At 46.5% G+C, this 20,425-nt stretch overlaps 2 protein-coding genes across 3 annotated transcripts in view; one reads left to right on the top strand and one right to left on the bottom strand.

Annotated features, from left to right (window-relative positions):
• MRPL22 (mitochondrial ribosomal protein L22) overlaps window positions 1–20,425 on the bottom strand; it is a 50,555-nt gene that overhangs the window by 4,574 nt on the left and 25,556 nt on the right. The window contains exons 4-5 of one of the 2 annotated variants that reach the window (XM_063928373.1): window positions 12,141–12,206; window positions 9,022–9,099 (exon numbers count right to left, since the gene is read on the bottom strand). In XM_063928373.1, the coding sequence (XP_063784443.1) occupies window positions 9,022–9,099; window positions 12,141–12,206 (144 nt within the window). The remainder of the gene's footprint in view (window positions 1–9,021; window positions 9,100–12,140; window positions 12,207–20,425) is intronic. The other variant, XM_063928374.1, reaches the window with a different exon arrangement.
• Window positions 17,469–20,425, top strand: part of GEMIN5 (gem nuclear organelle associated protein 5) — a 305,616-nt gene continuing 302,659 nt past the window's right edge. The window contains exon 1 of the mRNA XM_063928370.1: window positions 17,469–17,541. The gene's annotated coding sequence lies outside the window, so the exon portion shown is untranslated. The remainder of the gene's footprint in view (window positions 17,542–20,425) is intronic.

The following is a 20,425-nucleotide window of genomic DNA, read 5'->3' as shown; positions in this document are numbered from 1 at the left end:
CCTGTGGTTTTTCCCAACGGTTTACCAGCATCTGGAAAACTTCTGGATGAAGTCCCCACTCTCCGGGGTGGAGGTCGTGTCTGCTGAGGAAGTCTGCTTCCCAGTTGTCCACTCCCGGAATTAACACTGCTGACAGTGCTAGTACATGATTCTCCGCCCATCGGAGAATTCTTGTGGCTTCTGCCATCGCCATCCTGCTTCTTGTGCCTCCCTGTCGATTTACATGGGCGACTGCCGTGATGTTGTCTGACTGGATCAGCACCGGCTGGTGTAGGAGCAGGGATTTTGCTTGACTTAGGGCATTGTAGATGGCCCTTCGTTCCAGAATATTGATGTGAAGGGAAGTCTCCTGACTCGACCATAGTCCTTGGAAGTTTCTTCCCTGTGTGACTGCCCCCCAGCCTCGAAGGCTGGCATCCGTGGTCACCAGGACCCAGTCCTGTATGCCGAACCTGCGGCCCTCTAGAAGATGGGCACTCTGCAGCCACCACAGTAGAGACACCCTGGTTCTTGGAGACAGGGTTATTAAGCGATGCATCTGAAGATGCGATCCGGACCACTGGTCCAACAGGTCCCACTGAAAGATTCTGGCATGGAACCTGCCGAAGGGAATTGCTTCGTAAGAAGCCACCATCTTTCCCAGGACCCGCGTGCAGCGATGCACTGATACCTGTTTTGGTTTCAGGAGGTCTCTGACTAGAGATGACAACTCCCTGGCTTTCTCCTCCGGGAGAAACACTTTTTTCTGGACTGTATCCAGAATCATACCCAGGAACAGTAGCCGTGTCGTCGGAACCAGCTGTGACTTTGGGATATTCAGAATCCAGCCGTGCTGGTGCAGCACCTCCTGAGATAGTGCTACTCCCACCAACAACTGTCCCTTGGACCTCGCTTTTATTAGGAGATCGTCCAAGTACGGGATAATTAAAACTCCCTTTTTTCGAAGGAGTATCATCATTTCCGCCATAACCTTGGTAAATACCCTCGGTGCCGTGGACAGTCCAAACGGCAGCGTCTGGAATTGGTAATGGCAATCCTGTACCACAAATCTGAGGTACTCCTGGTGAGGATGGTAAATGGGGACATGCACGTAAGCATCCTTGATGTCCAGGGATACCATGTAATCCCCCTCGTCCAGGCTTGCAATAACCGCCCTGAGCGATTCCATCTTGAACTTGAATTTTTTTATGTATGTGTTCAAGGATTTCAAATTTAAAATGGGTCTCACCAAACCGTCCGGTTTCGGTACCACAAATAGTGTGGAATAGTAACCCCGGCCTTGTTGAAGTAGGGGTACCTTGATTATCACCTGCTGGGAATACAGCTTGTGAATTGCCGCTATCACCGCCTCCCTGTCTGAGGGAGCAATCGGCAAGGCAGATTTTAGGAACCGGTGGGGTGGAGACGCCTCGAATTCCAGTTTGTACCCCTGAGATACTATTTGAAGGATCCAGGGATCCACCTGTGAGCGAGCCCACTGATCGCTGAAATTCTTGAGGCGGCCCCCCACCGTACCTGGCTCCGCCTGTGGAGCCCCACCGTCATGCGGCGGACTTGGAAGAAGAAGCGGGGGAGGACTTTTGCTCCTGGGAACCTGCTGTTTGTTGCAGCCTTTTTCCCCTACCTCTGCCTCTGGACAGAAAGGACCCGCCTTTTCCACGCCTGTTTTTCTGGGTCCGAAAGGACTGAACCTGATAAAACGGCGCCTTCTTAGGCTGTGAGGGGACATGGGGTAAAAATGCTGACTTCCCAGACGTTGCTGTGGAAACTAGGTCCGAGAGACCATCCCCAAATAATTCCTCACCCTTATATGGCAAAACTTCCATGTGCCTTTTAGAATCTGCATCTCCTGTCCACTGGCGAGTCCATAAGCCTCTCCTAGCAGAAATGGACAATGCACTTACTTTAGATGCCAGTCGGCAGATTTCCCTCTGTGCATCTCTCATATATAAGACTGAGTCTTTGATATGGTCTATGGTTAGCAGGATCGTGTCTCTGTCTAATGTGTCAATATTTTCTGACAGTTTATCTGACCACGCAGCGGCAGCACTGCACATCCAAGCTGACGCAATAGCTGGCCTAAGTATAATGCCTGAGTGTGTATATACAGACTTCAGGATCGCCTCCTGCTTTCTATCAGCAGGTTCCTTGAGAGCGGCCGTATCCGGAGATGGTAGTGCCAACCTTTTAGACAAACGTGTGAGCGCTTTATCCACCCTAGGAGGTGTTTCCCAACGTGACCTATCCTCTGGCGGGAAAGGGAACGCCATTAGTACCTTCTTAGGAATCACCAATTTTTTTATCAGGGAAAGCCCACGCTTCTTCATACACCATTTAATTCATCTGATGGGGGAAAAACTACAGGTAGTTTTTTCTCCCCAAACATAATACCCTTTTTAGTGGTACCTGTATTTATATCAGAAATGTGTAACACCTCTTTCATTGCCTCAATCATGCAGTGAATGGCCTTAGTGGGCATCAGGTTAGACTCATCGTCGTCGACACTGGTGTCAGTATCCGTGTCGACATCTGGGTCTGCGGTCTGAGGTAGCGGGCGTTTTAGAGCCCCTGAAGACCCGTGCGACGCCTGGACAGGCACGAGCTGAGAAGTCGGCTGTCCCACATTTGGCATGGCGTCAAATTTCTTATGTAAGGAGTCTATACGTGCACTCATTTCCTTCCATAAGCTCAACCACTCAGGTGTCTGCCCCGCAGGGGGTGACATCCCTTCTAAAGGCATCTGCTCCGTCTCCACATCATTATCCTCATCAAACATGTCGACACAGCCGTACCGACACACCGCACACACACAGGGAATGCTCCAACAGAGGACAGGACCCACAAAAGCCCTTTGGGGGGACTGTCACGATCCAGGTAATTCCTTATCAGTATTTACCTTCCAAATGCCTCCTGAGACTGTCCCAGTGTTCCAAGCCTGGATTCCATCTGCACTGTCTGCATGCAGCACGCTGCATCTCATTGTCTCAAATCTCTTCACTGTGATTCTGGCAGCTTCATGGTTAAAGCTCACATGCAAGTTACAAACAGTCTTTCCCTCCAAGTTCAAACATGGGCGCAGCCATGTTTGTTTTCATCACATGTTGCTTTTCAGCCTATCAGCTGCACTCTGGTTTCTACCTAATTACCCAGCAGCTGCACTCTAGACTCTGCTTAGTCAGCCAGCCAATCCCTGTTTCCCAGCTGGTATAAATATCTTGTTCCTGGGCTGGAAAGGTGGTCAGTGCTTCAATTGTCTTCAGTGATTCCAGTGTGCAGTCATCCCATGGACTTTCTCTGCAGTACAGCCTGACTCTGCAGTGTCTCATCATTGCATCCTGTGACTGGCAGTTACCGACACCAGCTTCCAGCAGTGCTCTGCCCTGCCAGTAACCATCGGTGTTCCACCATCGTTCTCCAGTGACCATCGGTGTTCCACCATCGATCCCAAGTCACCATCGGTGTTCCGCCATCGACCCCATGTCGCCATCGGTGTTCCGCCATCGACCCCAAGTCTCCATCGGTGTTCCGCCATCGACCCCAAGTCTCCATCGGTGTTCCGCCATCGATCCCAAGTCTCCATCGGTGTTCCGCCATCGATCCCAAGTCTCCATCGGTGTTCCGCCATCGATCTCCAGTCACCATCGGTGTTCCGTCATCCATCCCAAGTATTTCTCTGAACTGTGATTCCTGTTACCTGTACCAAGTCATCAGTATTCCTCTGAACTGTGTTTAATAAACCTTTGAACTTTCCCTTGTTGTCGTGGTCACGCCTTCAGGCATTTGTTCTAAAGGTTCCCTGCATGTCCAAGAACCCTGTACTGCCTCCCAGGTACACCTATACCTCAGCCCCTACAACTGAGGTTTCCCCCGGTCAGCACCAGCCCTCAGTTGTGACAGTAAGCACTGACCTAATGGATCCGGCCGGAGACCAGGTCCAAGCGACCAGGCCGATGCAAGAGCTTGCAGCCTGCCCTGAACGTCAGGAGACTGCACGGGGCCATGTGATTCGCTGTCTCCAGGACCTCTCCTCTCGGCTGGATGGAATACAAGTAACCCTCCGTGGTTCAGGGGCGTCCAGTGTGCCGACTGCAGTACCTTTGGTGGTATCCCCACCCACCATTCCTGTTTCTGCTCCTTGTCTCCATTTACCGACACCTGCCAAGTTTGATGGTTCCCCAAAAGCCTGTCGGGGTTTCCTAAATCAGTGTGAGATATATTTCGAGTTACAGCCTGGCAGTTTCCCAACTGACCGCACAAAGGTTGCTTACATCATCTCCCTCCTCAGTGGCTCCGCCCTCGATTGGGCATCACCTCTATGGGAGAAGTCCGATGCCCTGCTCTCTTCATATGCAGATTTTGTGGCAACCTTCAGGCGCATTTTTGATGAACTAGGTCGTGTGACCTCTGCCTCCTCTGATATCCTACGGCTACGTCAGGGAACACAAACAGTCGGTAAATATCTGGTACAGTACCAGATCCTAGCGTCCGAACTTTCCTGGAATGATGACGCTCTTTACTCAGTCCAAGAAGGGGCGTCTGTGTCTACAGCCCAAGAAGAGGCGTCTGTGTCTACAGCCCAAGAAGGGGCGTCTGTATCTACAGCCCAAGAAGGGGCGTCTGTATCTACAGCCCAAGAAGGGGCGTCTGTGTCTACAGCCCAAGAAGGGGTATCCAATGTTCAAGCTCTAGTAGGGGCATATGAGTCTTCTCAAAAAGGAGTTTCTGATCTGTCAACCCCAGGGGGGGTGCTGGAGAAAACAACCCTGAGAGAGGTGTCTGATTCGTCAACCCCAGGAGGGGTCACCAAAGTTTCAGCCCCAAGGGAAGTATCCAGAGCCAAGTTCCCAGATGGAAATTTTTGTGCTACAGATGCAGTTATGAACTCCTGTTTGCCGTCTTCAGAGAGCACCACCCTGTTGGCATCCAGCATGGACCAGGTCCAGGATGGTTTAACTGAACACTCAGATACCACTCATTCCGGTTCTAACCGGATTCTGACTCTTTCAGTTCCAGCTGATTCAACGGTCTCCAAACTCAATCCTGTCCTATCCGTCGGCCCAAAGTCTCCGCCGGTTTCAGCCGGTTCAAGTTTGTCTGGACTCAATCTGGTCTCGTCCATAGGTCCAGTACAGTCTCATCTGGTTCCAGCCAGTTCAAGTTCATCAGGATTCAATCTAGATTCTTCAGTTTGTTCAGGTAAAGAATTTATAAGAAGTGTCCTGGGGCCACTCCTAAAGGAGGGGGTGCTGTCACGATCCAGGTAATTCCTTATCAGTATTTACCTTCCAAATGCCTCCTGAGACTGTCCCAGTGTTCCAAGCCTGGATTCCATCTGCACTGTCTGCATGCAGCACGCTGCATCTCATTGTCTCAAATCTCTTCACTGTGATTCTGGCAGCTTCATGGTTAAAGCTCACATGCAAGTTACAAACAGTCTTTCCCTCCAAGTTCAAACATGGGCGCAGCCATGTTTGTTTTCATCACATGTTGCTTTTCAGCCTATTAGCTGCACTCTGGTTTCTACCTAATTACCCAGCAGCTGCACTCTAGACTCTGCTTAATCAGCCAGCCAATCCCTGTTTCCCAGCTGGTATAAATATCTTGTTCCTGGGCTGGAAAGGTGGTCAGTGCTTCAATTGTCTTCAGTGATTCCAGTGTGCAGTCATCCCATGGACTTTCTCTGCAGTACAGCCTGACTCTGCAGTGTCTCATCATTGCATCCTGTGACTGGCAGTTACCGACACCAGCTTCCAGCAGTGCTCTGCCCTGCCAGTAACCATCGGTGTTCCACCATCGTTCTCCAGTGACCATCGGTGTTCCGCCATCGACCCCAAGTCGCCATCGGTGTTCCGCCATCGACCCCAAGTCTCCATCGGGTTCCGCCATCGATCCCAAGTCTCCATCGGTGTTCCGCCATCGATCCCAAGTCTCCATCGGTGTTCCGCCATCGATCCCAAGTCTCCATCGGTGTTCCGCCATCGATCCCAAGTCTCCATCGGTGTTCCGCCATCGATCCCAAGTCTCCATCGGTGTTCCGCCATCGATCTCCAGTCACCATCGGTGTTCCGTCATCCATCCCAAGTATTTCTCTGAACTGTGATTCCTGTTACCTGTACCAAGTCATCAGTATTCCTCTGAACTGTGTTTAATAAACCTTTGAACTTTCCCTTGTTGTCGTGGTCACGCCTTCGGGCATTTGTTCTAAAGGTTCCCAGCATGTCCAAGAACCCTGTACTGCCTCCCAGGTACACCTATACCTCAGCCCCTACAACTGAGGTTTCCCCCTGGTCAGCACCAGCCCTCAGTTGTGACAGGGACAGAGTGAGAGTATGCCAGGACACACCAGAGCGCTATATAATGCAGGGACTAACTGAGTTATGTCCCCTATAGCTGCTTTTTCAATATAATTGTATACTGCGCCTAAATTTAGTGCCCCCCCTCTCTTTTTTTTACCCTTTTCTGTAGTGTAGACTGCAGGGGAGAGCCAGGGAGCTTCCTTCCAGCGGATCTGTGAAGGAGAAATGGCGCCAGTGTGCTGAGGGAGATAGCTCCGCCCCTTTTCCGCTGACTATTCTCCCGCTTTTTCCTAGATTCTGGCAGGGGTATATTCCACATATATAGCCTCTGGGGCTATATATTGTGGTATTTTTGCCAGCCAAGGTGTTATTATTGCTTCTCAGGGCGCCCCCCCCCAGCGCCCTGCACCCTCAGTGACCGGAGTGTGAAGTGTGTGTGAGGAGCAATGGCGCACAGCTGCAGTGCTGTGCGCTACCTTGGTGAAGACTGATGTCTTCTGCCACCGATTTTCCGGACCTCTTCTTGCTTCTGGCTCTGTAAGGGGGACGGCGGCGCGGCTCCGGGACCGAACACCAAGGACTGGGCCTGCGGTCGATCCCTCTGGAGCTAATGGTGTCCAGTAGCCTAAGAAGCCCAAGCTGGCTGCAAGCAGGCAGGTTCGCTTCTTCTCCCCTTAGTCCCTCGCTGCAGTGAGCCTGTTGCCAGCAGGTCTCACTGAAAATAAAAAACCTAATTTCTATCTTTCTTTCTAAAGGCTCAGGAGAGCCCCTAGTGTGCATCCAACCTCGGCCGGGCACAAAATCTAACTGAGGCTTGGAGGAGGGTCATAGTGGGAGGAACCAGTGCACACCAGGTAGTCATAAATCTTTCTAGAGTGCCCAGCCTCCTTCGGAGCCCGCTATTCCCCATGGTCCTTACGGAGTTCCCAGCATCCACTAGGACGTCAGAGAAATGGAAGATAGCCAAATAATGATGACCCTTTGATTTCTCCCCAGCAATGCAGCTAACCCATTAATGTAATGTAAGATCCTCTCTAGTGATTGGGCAAGTGCATTACTAAAGCAGGAAGAAACTAAGGTGACTGTTGATAGATTGAACTGTAAATGCTAGGAATATTTAATGTGTCAGGCAAGAGTCACACTTGTTATGTTACTGAAAGACAGGAAACCTGCTGATGTAGAGTTTACACTTCCATTAGCTCACTCACTGACTGGGGCTACATTAGGTTTATGCAACACAAGCACATCTGTGAGAGCTCTAATAGTAAGAGATGGCATAGCAATGCTATTATGCAGCTTCTAACATACGGTACAGATGCATAACTTCCAACTTTCAGTATTCCAGACTCGGGACTCCTCTGCGTGGCAAAACTGCATGTGCCCAATAGGGGGTGTGGCCTTGCGGGAATGACGCAACCATCTGCCACACTTCCCATTTTCATCATTGCGGGGGCATGTCCTGCGTTCTGTGAGCTGCTGGCATGCCCCCAGTCCCTCTGTCTTCTGTGAATAGATGCGCACAGCGTCTATTCACCGCTGCTCTACAGCAGAGTAGCGAGTGACAGGAGCCTCCCAACTGCCCCTCTCCCACCGCGGGACAGCGCAACATTCCAAAAAACGGGACTGTCTAGTGAAAATCAGGACAGTTGGGAGGTATGTATATGTAATTCTGCCACAAATACATCTCAACACACAACAAGCACATAGAAATACTATGAAAGTACCGGATACAAACACATTCCATATTGGAAGCTTGAAAGACCAGTTGGTAAAATAGTAGCATATGCAGCACAATAGTGAGAAGTGTCAGGATGCAAGATACACAGTGACATGACCAGCACAATGTAACACATACAAGCAATCTAATAGGCCAAGCAATATTCCTAGTCAAGATGTACAAGGTGTATTACACCCAAATTATACCCAGCAAATACCCCAGTGCTATGGCCAGCTAGAGGCCCTCAGTGCTCTTGTCCAGTGTCACATACAGTACTGGCACCCTCACTGCCTACATTAAACGTGTCCTGCCCCTGCTCTCACCACCAGACGTGTTGCTCCTCCCTGGCATCACAAGTACCCCGTCATAGGGGTATATTCAATTAAAAAGTCTGATCCATTCCGACATGCATTTGTCAGAATGGATCCGACAAGGGCTATTCAATGAACGGCCAAATCCGACTGTAGGATTTGGCCGTTCCCTCCCGTCTGTGCTGCTGCTATCAGCAGCTCCCCGAACACAGGGAGCTGGTGGAGGGCACCACACGCATTCAGTGCCGGCCGGGGGACGCTGCCGGGACAGAGGAATAGGTCGGAACCACTTCTGACCAAAAACTGTCGGAAGCTGCCGCCTTTCCGACAAGACGGCAGCTTCCGACAGCAACGAATACACCCCTTAGTGTAAAAGCATTTGCCTTCCTTATTGTTCTGTTAATTTAACAGATTCTGCACTATAAAAGGATTCTCCCTATAATGAGGATGCATTGCTCTATACTAATGTTCATATATGGCCTGTAAATAAGTCGAACTCAGTGCTCAAAATCGCTGTGTGTAGGTGAGAAGTATGCATTATTGCTTAAAAACAAAATTATACACAATTAAAGACTAACAATCGGTGCACCGTCATAGAATGTTATTGCCCACAGAAAATGCCCCACATAAAAAACCAAAACAAAAAAAACCAAGCAGAATGATTTATAACTTTATAAAACAGTTCCTCCTGTCTCACCTCTTTAATGATTTTTGCTCCTTTCTTGTCACTGAATTCAAGCTGAGCAAGAGCCTGGTCTATAGACATCCCTTTGATCTAGAAGAGGTAGTGAAGGATTAACCTGACATGGTCATGTGATTATTCTGCTACTGTACAGGCACGCAGGGCTGCGAAGCTCACGAGATAAAAGCTATTCTATGAAAATTCAGAATTTACATATTTCCAACCATTATCTAGATGAATTAATAACTTTGTTCAATTTCACTTTGATTACCAAGAAACTCATTTTACAGAAGTCTGTTTGTGGTTAACAGTGAACGTTCTGGATTTCGGAAAAGAGCCACCAGGCCAGGAAAGGGATTCAGTTTACAAACTGTTATTTAAAAGTCTTCTTCCAGAGAACACAGAGATTTTTGCGATAGTCACTACTTATAAATTGGACAGATCAAAGGTAATGACTCTTATGCTGGGTACACACTGGCCGAAACATCGACCGATCTATTGAACGGCCAATATATCGCTGGTCCGTCGGCCAGTATGTACCAACAATATGTCTGTGATAGAGATGAGCGGGTTCGGTTTTACTCGGATTTACCTGGATCTTCTTATTGACGTGTCACGTGTTTTTGTTAGCCAATAGGAAAAATCCGGAAAATCTGAACTGGCGTCAATTCTGGCGTTAAGAACAGAGTAAATCCGAACCCGCTCATCTCTAGTCTGTGAACGACGTCATTCGCAGACATATCGCGTTGACCCTGCAGCACACACGATGACCAATGTACAACCGACCGCCTGTACATATGCTGCAGCAGCCAGCGGTGATTGACGGCTGAACTGGGCGGGTGCATGTAAATGCCCATCCAGTTCGTGACGCTAGTGACGACAGATCGGGCAGTGTGTATGCACAGCACACTGCCCGATCCGCCTAAAGATATATATGCAGATACATTGATCTGCAGATATATCTACCAGTGTGTTCCCAGCTTAAGGTGTCTCCCAACCAGGGATGACCTAATTATCCATGCATGCTCTTTAATGCTGGGTACACATTAGATGACGTGTACCCAGCATGACATCGCAGTCGACGGTACCCGGCATCAGCAGGTGCATACACACTTGCCGATGTTTGCAAGGACGCAGTGATGGCGGGGGGTGGGGAGCGTGGCGATGCTGCATTCGGCAGCATGGCATCGCTAGCGACATCCCCAGATTGGGCTGCATGTATAGACGACGAGGAAGGTCACTAGCGGTACACAGTGGACGATTTTAAGAATTTGTCGGAACGAATCGTTATCGCCAAATTTGTTTCAAATGTCGTCTAGTGTGTACCTGGTTTTAGAGGATTTAGTTACGGTGGTGCTTTAGAAATTCAACATTACGCATTACAGCGAAAGACAATGGGGAACATAAGAGATGTGATAGGAAAACAGACTCTTTTGGATTAAGGTTTAAGTTACAAGTTGTAATCAAAACTTTGTCTGGAACTACAGATGTGTCCTTTTATACTGTCTCATGTTGCATCAAACAGCCTGGTCCCCTGTGACTCGGCAGCACAAGCTTCTTTTTTGCTCAAAATGTGCATTTTATTTGCCTAATTAAAACAACTGGAAGCAGTAAAGCTACATTACTAGAATACAATGATGACATTTGCAACTGAGTCTTATGCTCCTTAAGGGCTTCTGTGTGAGTGGCCGCGGCTTTTCTGTACATCAAGTTCCATTGCGACACATACCAATCCCTCTGAGGAAGCAGCCGATTTCACATGGCCGAGAAATGCGTAAGGGTCTTTTCCAGGTGTCCTGTGATTTGAGCAACGACTCTCCAGTCACGCTACTGCATGTAGTCGCTGGCATAAGAAAAGTGAATAGTTGTCTCCTGAACACTGCGTTGAGGCTGCAGCTACAGTTCTATATTGCAGCACGGTTATTTCCCCTGGCTGGGATACACAATCACCACAAGTCATGAATTTGCCAAGTCCTGCTCTCTACCATACAGCAGCCACAGCCAAAGGATTTTACACAGGAGTTACTTCCGGAATTTGAGAGTTCTCAGAGTCAATTTTTAAATCTAGTGCATGGACAGCCTGCTTTGAAATGTGACAGTTCAGCTGTGTACACACTTGTCCAATCCTCAGGAGATCCAACTCCCGACTGACCGGTTTGCCAAACATTGGACAAGTGTGTACCCTCCAATGACTGACCAGCACACCCGGTCCTGGTCGGCTATCGGGTCTCCTGGTTTTTAAACATGTTTGAAACCTAGGAGACCCGACCAGGAGACAGATACTGTAGTGCGTAGGCTGCTGAGACTGGAGCAGGCGACTGATCTCCAGTACCAGCAGCCCAGCACACTATCAGGGTGGCGGCAGTGCGGGATCCTTGCACCGTTTGCTGCTGCTGCGGGACTCGGTGAGGCAGGGGAGGGCATGGTGGAGGCTGGCAAGGGTATGGCGGCATATCTCAAACGGACATCCCGTACACAGGTATAGGAGGCCGACGTCTCAGACTTGCCGGCCATTCCGAGTGACCATTGGATGCGGCATATGTGTACATGCAGTTGCGGACAGCTGCGATGACTCCTGTGGGCGTCTCAATACAATTTCTGTCAGCTGCTGCATTTGCATATTTTCGTGCATTCGCTGCATACAAATTTCCAGCTGCAGCAGACGAAAAGATGCAAAAATGAAAGAAAAATATGGTGCGCTACTCATCTCGGAGTGACTCAGTCTTTCCAGGCGTCTCGCATACAGCAGTTACTAGTAAAACGGACACACCTTCATATCGCCCTGTGTGGTGGCCAGGGGGGTAATTCCAAGTTGATCGCAGCAGGAATTTTTTTTAGCAGTTGGGCAAAACCATGTGCACTGCAGGGGAGGCAGATATAACATGTGCAGAGAGAGTTAGATTTGGGTGGGTTATTTTGTTTCTGTGCAGGGTAAATACTGGCTGCTTTATTTTTACACTGCAAATTAGATTGCAGATTTAACTCACCACACCCAAATCGAACTCTCTCTGCACATGTTATATCTGCCTCCCCTGCAGTGCACATGGTTTTGCCCAACTGCTAAAAAATTTCCTGCTGCGATCAACTTGGAATTACCCCCCATGTTTGATCAGTGCAACACACATGCAGCTTACCAGTTTTGCCAGATACCACATCTTGTCCATGCTGTATTTGATTTGCCTGCGACAATGGTGAATCTCCTTAGGAAAAAATAAGGACACAAAGACAACAGTAAATGCTGCCATCCTTTCATGTGTTCAAGCAAAGATCTGGTATTGGAAATACTGTAAGAAAAAAAACTCTCATATAAGAATATTTAATAACTGATAGTGCGCTTACAAACTTTAATGTTGGAATTATATAGTGAAAGTTTCTATAGCCAGATGATCTTTACGTAATCTTTAATAATCCTATACATTTTTAGATAGACGGCAGCAACCCCACAGATTGGTCCTCTACCTGAATGGACCTCTTGGATAGATACTGGAATTCTTTCTTTAGGGGGCGCCTATTAATAATAAAATTCTGGGGATCAGTGCCCTTTGGATTTGTATTTGTAGTACATACAATTAAAATTAAATGCTTTCTTAAAATACTACATAATCACCCAGTTGATTTATTCTCTGGAGTCACAAAAGAAAGATGTCTACTAAACACTTGTTGAAAAACTGAATTGTACAATAATTGTCTTAGTATAAGGTTCCATTATTATTATGAAGTATTGTAAGAAAGCATTTTAATAAATTGGAATTATTTCTTTAGGGGGCGCCTATTAATAATAAAATTCTGGGGATCAGTGCCCTTTGGATTTGTAGTACAAAAATTGTATCCCTTATAACAAGCTATTTAGTGAGTACAACCACATATGATGCTCTCGCAATACACTATATATATATATATATATATATATATATATAACAAGTATAATCCAGAGTTTTAAGACAACGGTGGGGTGCTCCTAATGGAAGTCTCCAGAGAAATGGTAGACCCACAATATTTAAACAGAAGTCCAACAGTGTGGAGGTGCACTCATCCAGTCAAATAATTTCTCGCAAGTTCATTTTTTTCACAGTAGCTTTATTGCAGTCGAATTTAGGCTTATTTAATCGACGTTTCGATCCTAGGTTCAGGATCTTTATCAAGATAAGCTTCCAATTTATATACAATATTTTGACAGCTTAGACAACCAGGATAATCACAATGGCTGTAGAAGTGGTGAGGACCTGATCACCATTGTGATTATCCTGGTTGTCTAAGCTGTCTCATGAGAGTGAACTCTAATAAACATAAGTAAACTCCATTTGAATATGGCCTTATTAACCCTACAGCCCAGGTATTGTCTGAACCTGACATATTGATTAGTCTGATAATCAATATATGATGTTCTCAAAATATTGTATATAAATTGGAAGCTTATCTTGATAAAGATCCTGAACCTAGGATCGAAACGTCGATTAAATAAGCCTAAATTCGACTACAATAAAGCTACTGTGAAAAAAATGAACTTGCGAGAAATTATTTGACTGGATGAGTGCACCTCCACACTGTTGGACTTATATATATTATATATATATATATATATATATATATATATATATATATATATATATATATATATATATATATATATATATATATATATATATATATATATATATATATATAAAAACCATCCACAAATGACGGCACTGGAAGCTGGTTTCAAATGTAAAAAGTGTATTACAGGGTAGACGTTTCGGGGCTCACGCCCCATCCTCAAGGGATTGGTGTGGAGTATGGGACTTTCTGGTTAAGGCACCACAGGGATCTTATACCTTGTTGTCTTATATATTTTCCCGGGACAGTTACTCAGTGTTATTACACTTTTGTTTTTAACTAACACGGGAGCAGTCAGCAACTTACCGTAGTACCACCACAGACGATACCTTTTTGATGAAATATGTCGGCAGTTGACTCGGATGTCGAGGCCGCATGGGAATTAGCACAGCTTGATGCTAAAGAACGCTACAGCTATTCGGATGTGGAGGCTCAAGCAATTTTAATTAAGCACAAATTGGATGATGATTTACCCACATCCACTGCACAGGAGCTTTACCGTCAATGGCAAAAATTAAAACAGAGAGAATGCGACTTCACTTACCACGGCATTACTCTGTCGGACTACTACAGGAACAACCAGAAACCTAGGGGCTTCAGGATCAAGAATACCCCCACCATTGGTCGTTACAGCATACCTTTCTGCCGACGCTGGGTGGCCATTCTAAACAAGTGCTCCACTGATTTGATGCTCCTGGTAGTGGAGGAATCCACACGTGAATTAACACTCATTAAAGAGCAACTAACAGTTTTTGAGGCAGCACATAAAGCCACATTAGCAGCAGATAAGACCACTAATTGGGTGGACAAGTTACAGGTTCAAATGGAGGAATATAGGAGTAATTTGATCAAATACAAAAAAGAAAAACTCCATAAGGTACAACAGGATTACCAACAACGTAAAGTCTATGCATGGCTTAGTAACACCACTTCCTCCTATGATCGCTCACAATCACATAGGAGTTACCGCCAACGGCAACAACGTTATGATTATTCGGACTCCAGTACTTCTGTGACAGATGGTGAACAAGTGAGCACTCCATCTACCTCCAATCAAGCGACCTACCCTTTAGGGGTGGCGACACGGTCGGGCAATCGCCCCACTCCCGGACGAGGACGAGGCGGTCGGGGCAGAATAAGAGGTTACAGCACAAGGCGACCCCCACGCCGTTGACAGAATTAGTAATTAACCGGTCATCCACCCCTCTTACTTCTGCTGAGCTTAAAGTATTGTCCAGAGGCCTGTCATTCGTACCAACAGTCAAACCGGATGCCTTTTTGGCACAGGTGGAAAATTATAAATTTAATAGGACACTGCGCCTGAAGGACCACTTTGGGATGAATCAAGCGCCTATACAGGCATCTACCATTCCAGAAAATTTAAGGAGAGTAGCACCCCGCTCTAAATTTGACCCAAGCACGAATAATCCATCGATACGTACCTTTTCACGGATGATGGAACAGTCTTATCAACAAGCATCCAGTATTTCTAGTTACCCAAATCTTAGTCCTGAAGAGAGGAATGCCCTGAAGGACTTGTCTACTAGGACTGATCTAATAATAAGGGATGCCGATAAAGGTGGTGCTGTTGTCATACAGGACCTGACAGACTACCTGACAGAAAACAATCGACAACTATCAGATGCGGCCACATATAAAGTACTGGCCTTTGATCCTACTATAAAGTACAAAAAGGAATTGGATACATTCCTGATACAAGCAACGTCGACAGGCTCTTTGAGCCCAGAACAAGCACAAGCCATGACTGTCAATTGTCCGACTGTGCCATTATTCTACACCGTCCCAAAAGTGCATAAGTCATTGACTAATCCCCCCGGACGTCCGATTGTATCGGCCAGAAATTCCCTATACCACCCAGTGGCGATCTTTCTGGACGCATATTTAAATCCTTGCATTCAAGCGGTACCATCATACTTGAAGGATACCACCACCTTGTTAATTCATCTACAACAAATGGTGTTACCGGCTGATCAATTGACGTTATGTAGTGCAGATGTCACCAGCCTCTACACTTGCATCCCGCATGATGCGGGTGTGGAGGCTGTACGGCATCTCATTACTGACAACCCATTATATACGGGTCCAGCAATAGATGTTTTTTTGCAGCTATTAACATTAGTATTGACCCGTAATTACTTTACATTCAATGGGCGTATGTATTTACAATTAGCCGGTTGTGCGATGGGGTCCCCAGTGGCCCCATCGTATGCAAATGCATATATGTATTCTGTGGAGACTGTTCTGTTTGGTTCTATTGAACAATCATCTATGTATTTCTACAAGAGGTACATAGATGATTTATTGATTTTCTGGAGGGGTAGTGCTGAATCTTTATCGGCATTACTAGATAAACATAATGCCACTGATGGGGCTGTTAAACTCACGTACCAGATGTCTGAGACTCAGATTCACTTCCTAGATGTGGCTATCCAGTTAGGATCAGGGCAAATACAAACTAATCTATATGTCAAACCTACTGACAGGAATTCGGCACTACATCATGCCAGTTTTCATCCACATTCTACACGCAAGGGTCTGCCATATTCACAAATGCTGAGGGCCAGATGTATCATTTCAGACCCACAGCAATTAGATGAGACATTAGAACAGATGGTGGATAAATTTCAAATAAGAGGGTATCCACGAGAGGAACTTTTGGCTAACAAATTTAAAGTCATGCGACTTACCAGGGAGTCTTTGTTGACTTCTGTAGTAGCTCCCTTGACAGCCACAACACACGAGGCCCCTAAAATCCCGTGGGTCAATAGATACACCACAGCTACCACCTCTGTAGTCAGTCAGGCCAAGAGATTGTGGCCATTGGTTAACACTGACCACACATTACCAGCCCTATACGGTACCCGATTACTTCCCAGTTACACCAAGGGACAAAGCATTTCAGACAAAGTGGTTAAATTGGATGTATTTCCATTAACTAAGCAAATATCATCCCATTTTTTGCGCCCTAAAGTGGATTGCTTTCGTTGTCTAGGGTGCTCGACTTGTAACACACCAATGACAGGTTCAACATTCAGCCACCCTATTACAGGGAAACAATACAAGATTCACCACAGAGTCACTTGCACCACAACGCATGTAATTTACATGCTGAAATGTCCCTGTGGGCTGGCCTATGTGGGCAAGACACAGAGACAGTTCAGAGAAAGGATGGCACTACATCGCAGTGCCATAAAACAAGCGTTAGAAAAGGGTGCGAGTGAACAGCCTATTGCCCGACATTGTTTGGTGGCAAGGCATACGATAGCTAGCATGAGAGCGATCATAATTGATCACGTCCCTCTCTCACACCGGGGTGGGGACCGTAACAAAATACTTATGCAGCGTGAAAGTAGGTGGATATATGTCTTAGGCACCCTGTCACCGAGGGGACTAAACGAAACATTAGGCTTGCAATGTTTCCTATAACTAATGACAAGATATAGCATTCCAGTTGAATGACATATTTCCCCAACTGCAGTAAATTAATTTCTAAAAATCATAGGTACTATCAAATTGGTAGTAATTCGAGTTCAAAGCAATATATCATGATAATATAATCCATAGGAAATGTTAATATAGATGATATGTTCAGCTATTTAATTAAATATATACGGATTTTGGTATGATCTGTGATGCCGGGAATCGCTTAGTTTAACGGTTAGCACCGTGTCTTTTAATTGATGTATGTATGTATCTGTTTTGTTAAGTGTGATCAGTGTTATGTCTTTCTGTGATTTTAAGCGTTGAGCACAGCGTGCGTGACTAACCCCTGGGTTGTTTTGATTACAGCGGTTACCAAGCAACGCTGACCACACTTCATAGGATTGGCTCCCTGCCCGACGCAGCCTACTGACGTCATCGTTCCGAGACGAGTGTTTTCGGTCTGACGGACGGGGCGCGGGCGGCGGCGCGGGACAGGTGAGTCTAATCCAGGTACTGAGTACCTACTTGGGCGGGTATATAAGTGTGTTTTAAGTGCAATGTATTTGTGTACCATTTGTCCCTGAAGACGGGGCGCAGTCCCCGAAACGGCGTAGGACCGGATTAAAGACTTTTTTACTTTACAACAGTCTGCTGAGTGCCGCTGATTTCCTTTCCACTATATCGGATCTTGCCTTTGATCCTCAGAGGGCACCGCGGCAAGTAACTATACCCCTACTAGAGAGTGCCGAACCACAACCGCTATCTATATCTATATATATATATATATATATATATATATATATATATATATATATATATATATATATATATATATATATATATATATATAAAAAACCATCCACAAATGACGGCACTGGAAGCTGGTTTCAAATGTAAAAAGTGTATTACAGGGTAGACGTTTCGGGGCTCACGCCCCATCCTCAGTACCAAATATTTGTATTTGGTACTGAGGACGGGGCGTGAGCCCCGTAACGTCTACCCTGTAATACACTTTTTACATTTGAAACCAGCTTCCAGTGCCGTCATTTGTGGATGGTTATGTGTTTTTGGATTCAGGCACGGAGCGTAGTTGTCTCAGATGATCACAGTGCCAGCTGCTTTGGACTGTATATATATATATATATATATATATATATATATATATTTATTTTAGAGATGAGCGGGTTCGGTTCATCGAGATCCGAACCCCCCCAAACTTCACCTATTTCACACGGTTCCGAGGCAGCCTCGGATCTTCCCGCCTTGCTCGGTTAACCCAAACGCGGCTGAACGTCATCACCCCGCTGTTGGATTCTCGCGAGATTCGTATTCTATATAAAGAGCCACGCATCGCCGCCATTTTCACTCGTGCATTGGAGATTGAACGGAGAGGACGTGGCTACGTTCTCTGCCTGAAAAGCTCCATATCTGTGCTCAGTGTGCTGCAAATATCTGTGCTCAGTGTGCTGCAAATATCTACGTTCTCTGCCTGAAAAGCTCCATATCTGTGCTCAGTGTGCTGCATTTTGGTGACCAACAGTATATAGTTGTACAGTACAGTAGGCCATTGCTGTATCTTGCAGCTCTGTGTCACTGCAAGTATCCATTCCATATCTGTGCTGAATTTTTGTGAGCAGTATATATAGTAGTACAGTGCAGCATTTTGGCGACCAACAGTATATAGTTGTACAGTACAGTAGGCCATTGCTATTGATATAATAATATTACTGGCATATAATTCACACGTTAAAAAATGGAGAACAAAAATGTGAAGGGTGAAATAGGGAAAGATCAAGATCCACTTCCACCTAGTGCTGAAGCTGCTGCCACTAGTCATGGCAGAGACGATGAAATGCCATCAACATCGTCTGCCTAGGCCGATGCCCAATGTCATAGTAGAGAGCATGTAAAATCCAAAAAACTAAAGTTCAGTAAAATGACCCAAAAATCTAAATTAAAAGCGCCTGAGGAGAAGCGTAAACTTGCCAATATGCCATTTACGACCCGGAGTGGCAAGGAACGGCTGAGGCCCTGGCCTATGTTCATGGCTAGTGGTTCAGCTTCACATGAGGATGGAAGCACTCATCCTCTCGCTAGAAAACTGAAAAGAGTTAAGCTGGCAAAAGCACAGCAAAGAACTGTGCGTTCTTCTAAATCACAAATCCCCAAGGAGAGTCCAATTGTGTCGGTTGCGATGCCTGACCTTCCCAACACTGGACGGGAAGAGGTGGCTCCTTCCACCATTTGCACGCCCCCTGGAAGTGCTGGAAGGAGCACCCACAGTACAGTTCCTGATAGTCAAATTGAAGATGTCACTGTTGAAATACACCAGGATGAGGATATTGGTGTTGCTGGCGCTGAGGAGGAAATTGACAAGGAGGATTCTGATGGTGAGGTGGTTTGTTTAAGTCAGGCACCCGGGAAGACACCTTTTGTCCGTGGCATGAATATGGCCATTGAAATGCCTGGTCAAATTACAAAAAAAAATCACCTCTTCGGTGTGGAATGATTTTAACAGAAATTCGGACAACAGGTGTCAAGCCGTGTGTTGCCTTTGTCAAGCTGTAATAAGTAGGGGTAAGGACGTTAACCACCTAGGAACATCGTCCCTTATACGTCACCTGGAGCGCATTCATCAGAAGTCATTGACAAGTTCAAAAACTTTGGGTGACAGCGGAAGCAGTCCACTGACAACTACATCCCTTCCTCTTGTAACCAAGCTCCTGCAAACCACACCACCAACTCCCTCAGTGTCAATTTCCTCCTTAGACAGGAACGCCAACAGTCCTGCAGGCCATGTTACTGGCAAGTCTGACGAGTCCTCTCGTGACTGGGATTCCTCCGATGGATCCTTGAGTGTAACGCCTTCTGCTGCTGGCGCTGCTGTTCTTGCTGCTGGGAGTCGATCATCATCCCAGAGGGGAAGTCGGAAGACCACTTGTACTACTTCCAGTAAGCAATTGACTGTCCAACAGTCCTTTGCAAGGAAGATGAAATATCACAGCAGTCATACTGTTGCAAAGCTGATAACTCAGGCCTTGACAGCTGTGTTGGTGTTAGACGTGCGTCCGGTATCCGGCGTTAGTTCACAGGGATTTAGAGAATTTCTTGAGGTAGTGTGTCCCGGGTACCAAATACCATCTAGGTTCCACTTCTCTAGGCAGGCGATACCGAGAATGTACACAGACGTCAGAAAGACTCACCAGTGTCCTAAAAAATGGAGTTGTACCCAATGTCCACTTAACCACGGACATGTGGACAAGTGGAGCAGGGCAGACTCAGGACTATATGACTGTGACAGCCCACTGGGTAGATGTATTGCCTCCCCAGCAGCAGCGGCGGCACCAGTAGCAGCCTCTCGCAAACGCCAGCTCGTTCC

The sequence above is a fragment of the Pseudophryne corroboree genome, chromosome 6, assembly GCF_028390025.1.
Source record: "Pseudophryne corroboree isolate aPseCor3 chromosome 6, aPseCor3.hap2, whole genome shotgun sequence".
Classification (NCBI taxonomy): Eukaryota; Metazoa; Chordata; class Amphibia; order Anura; family Myobatrachidae; genus Pseudophryne; species Pseudophryne corroboree.
The sequence above is the reverse complement of the archived record's forward strand: the minus strand, read 5'-3'. Positions and strand labels throughout refer to the sequence as shown.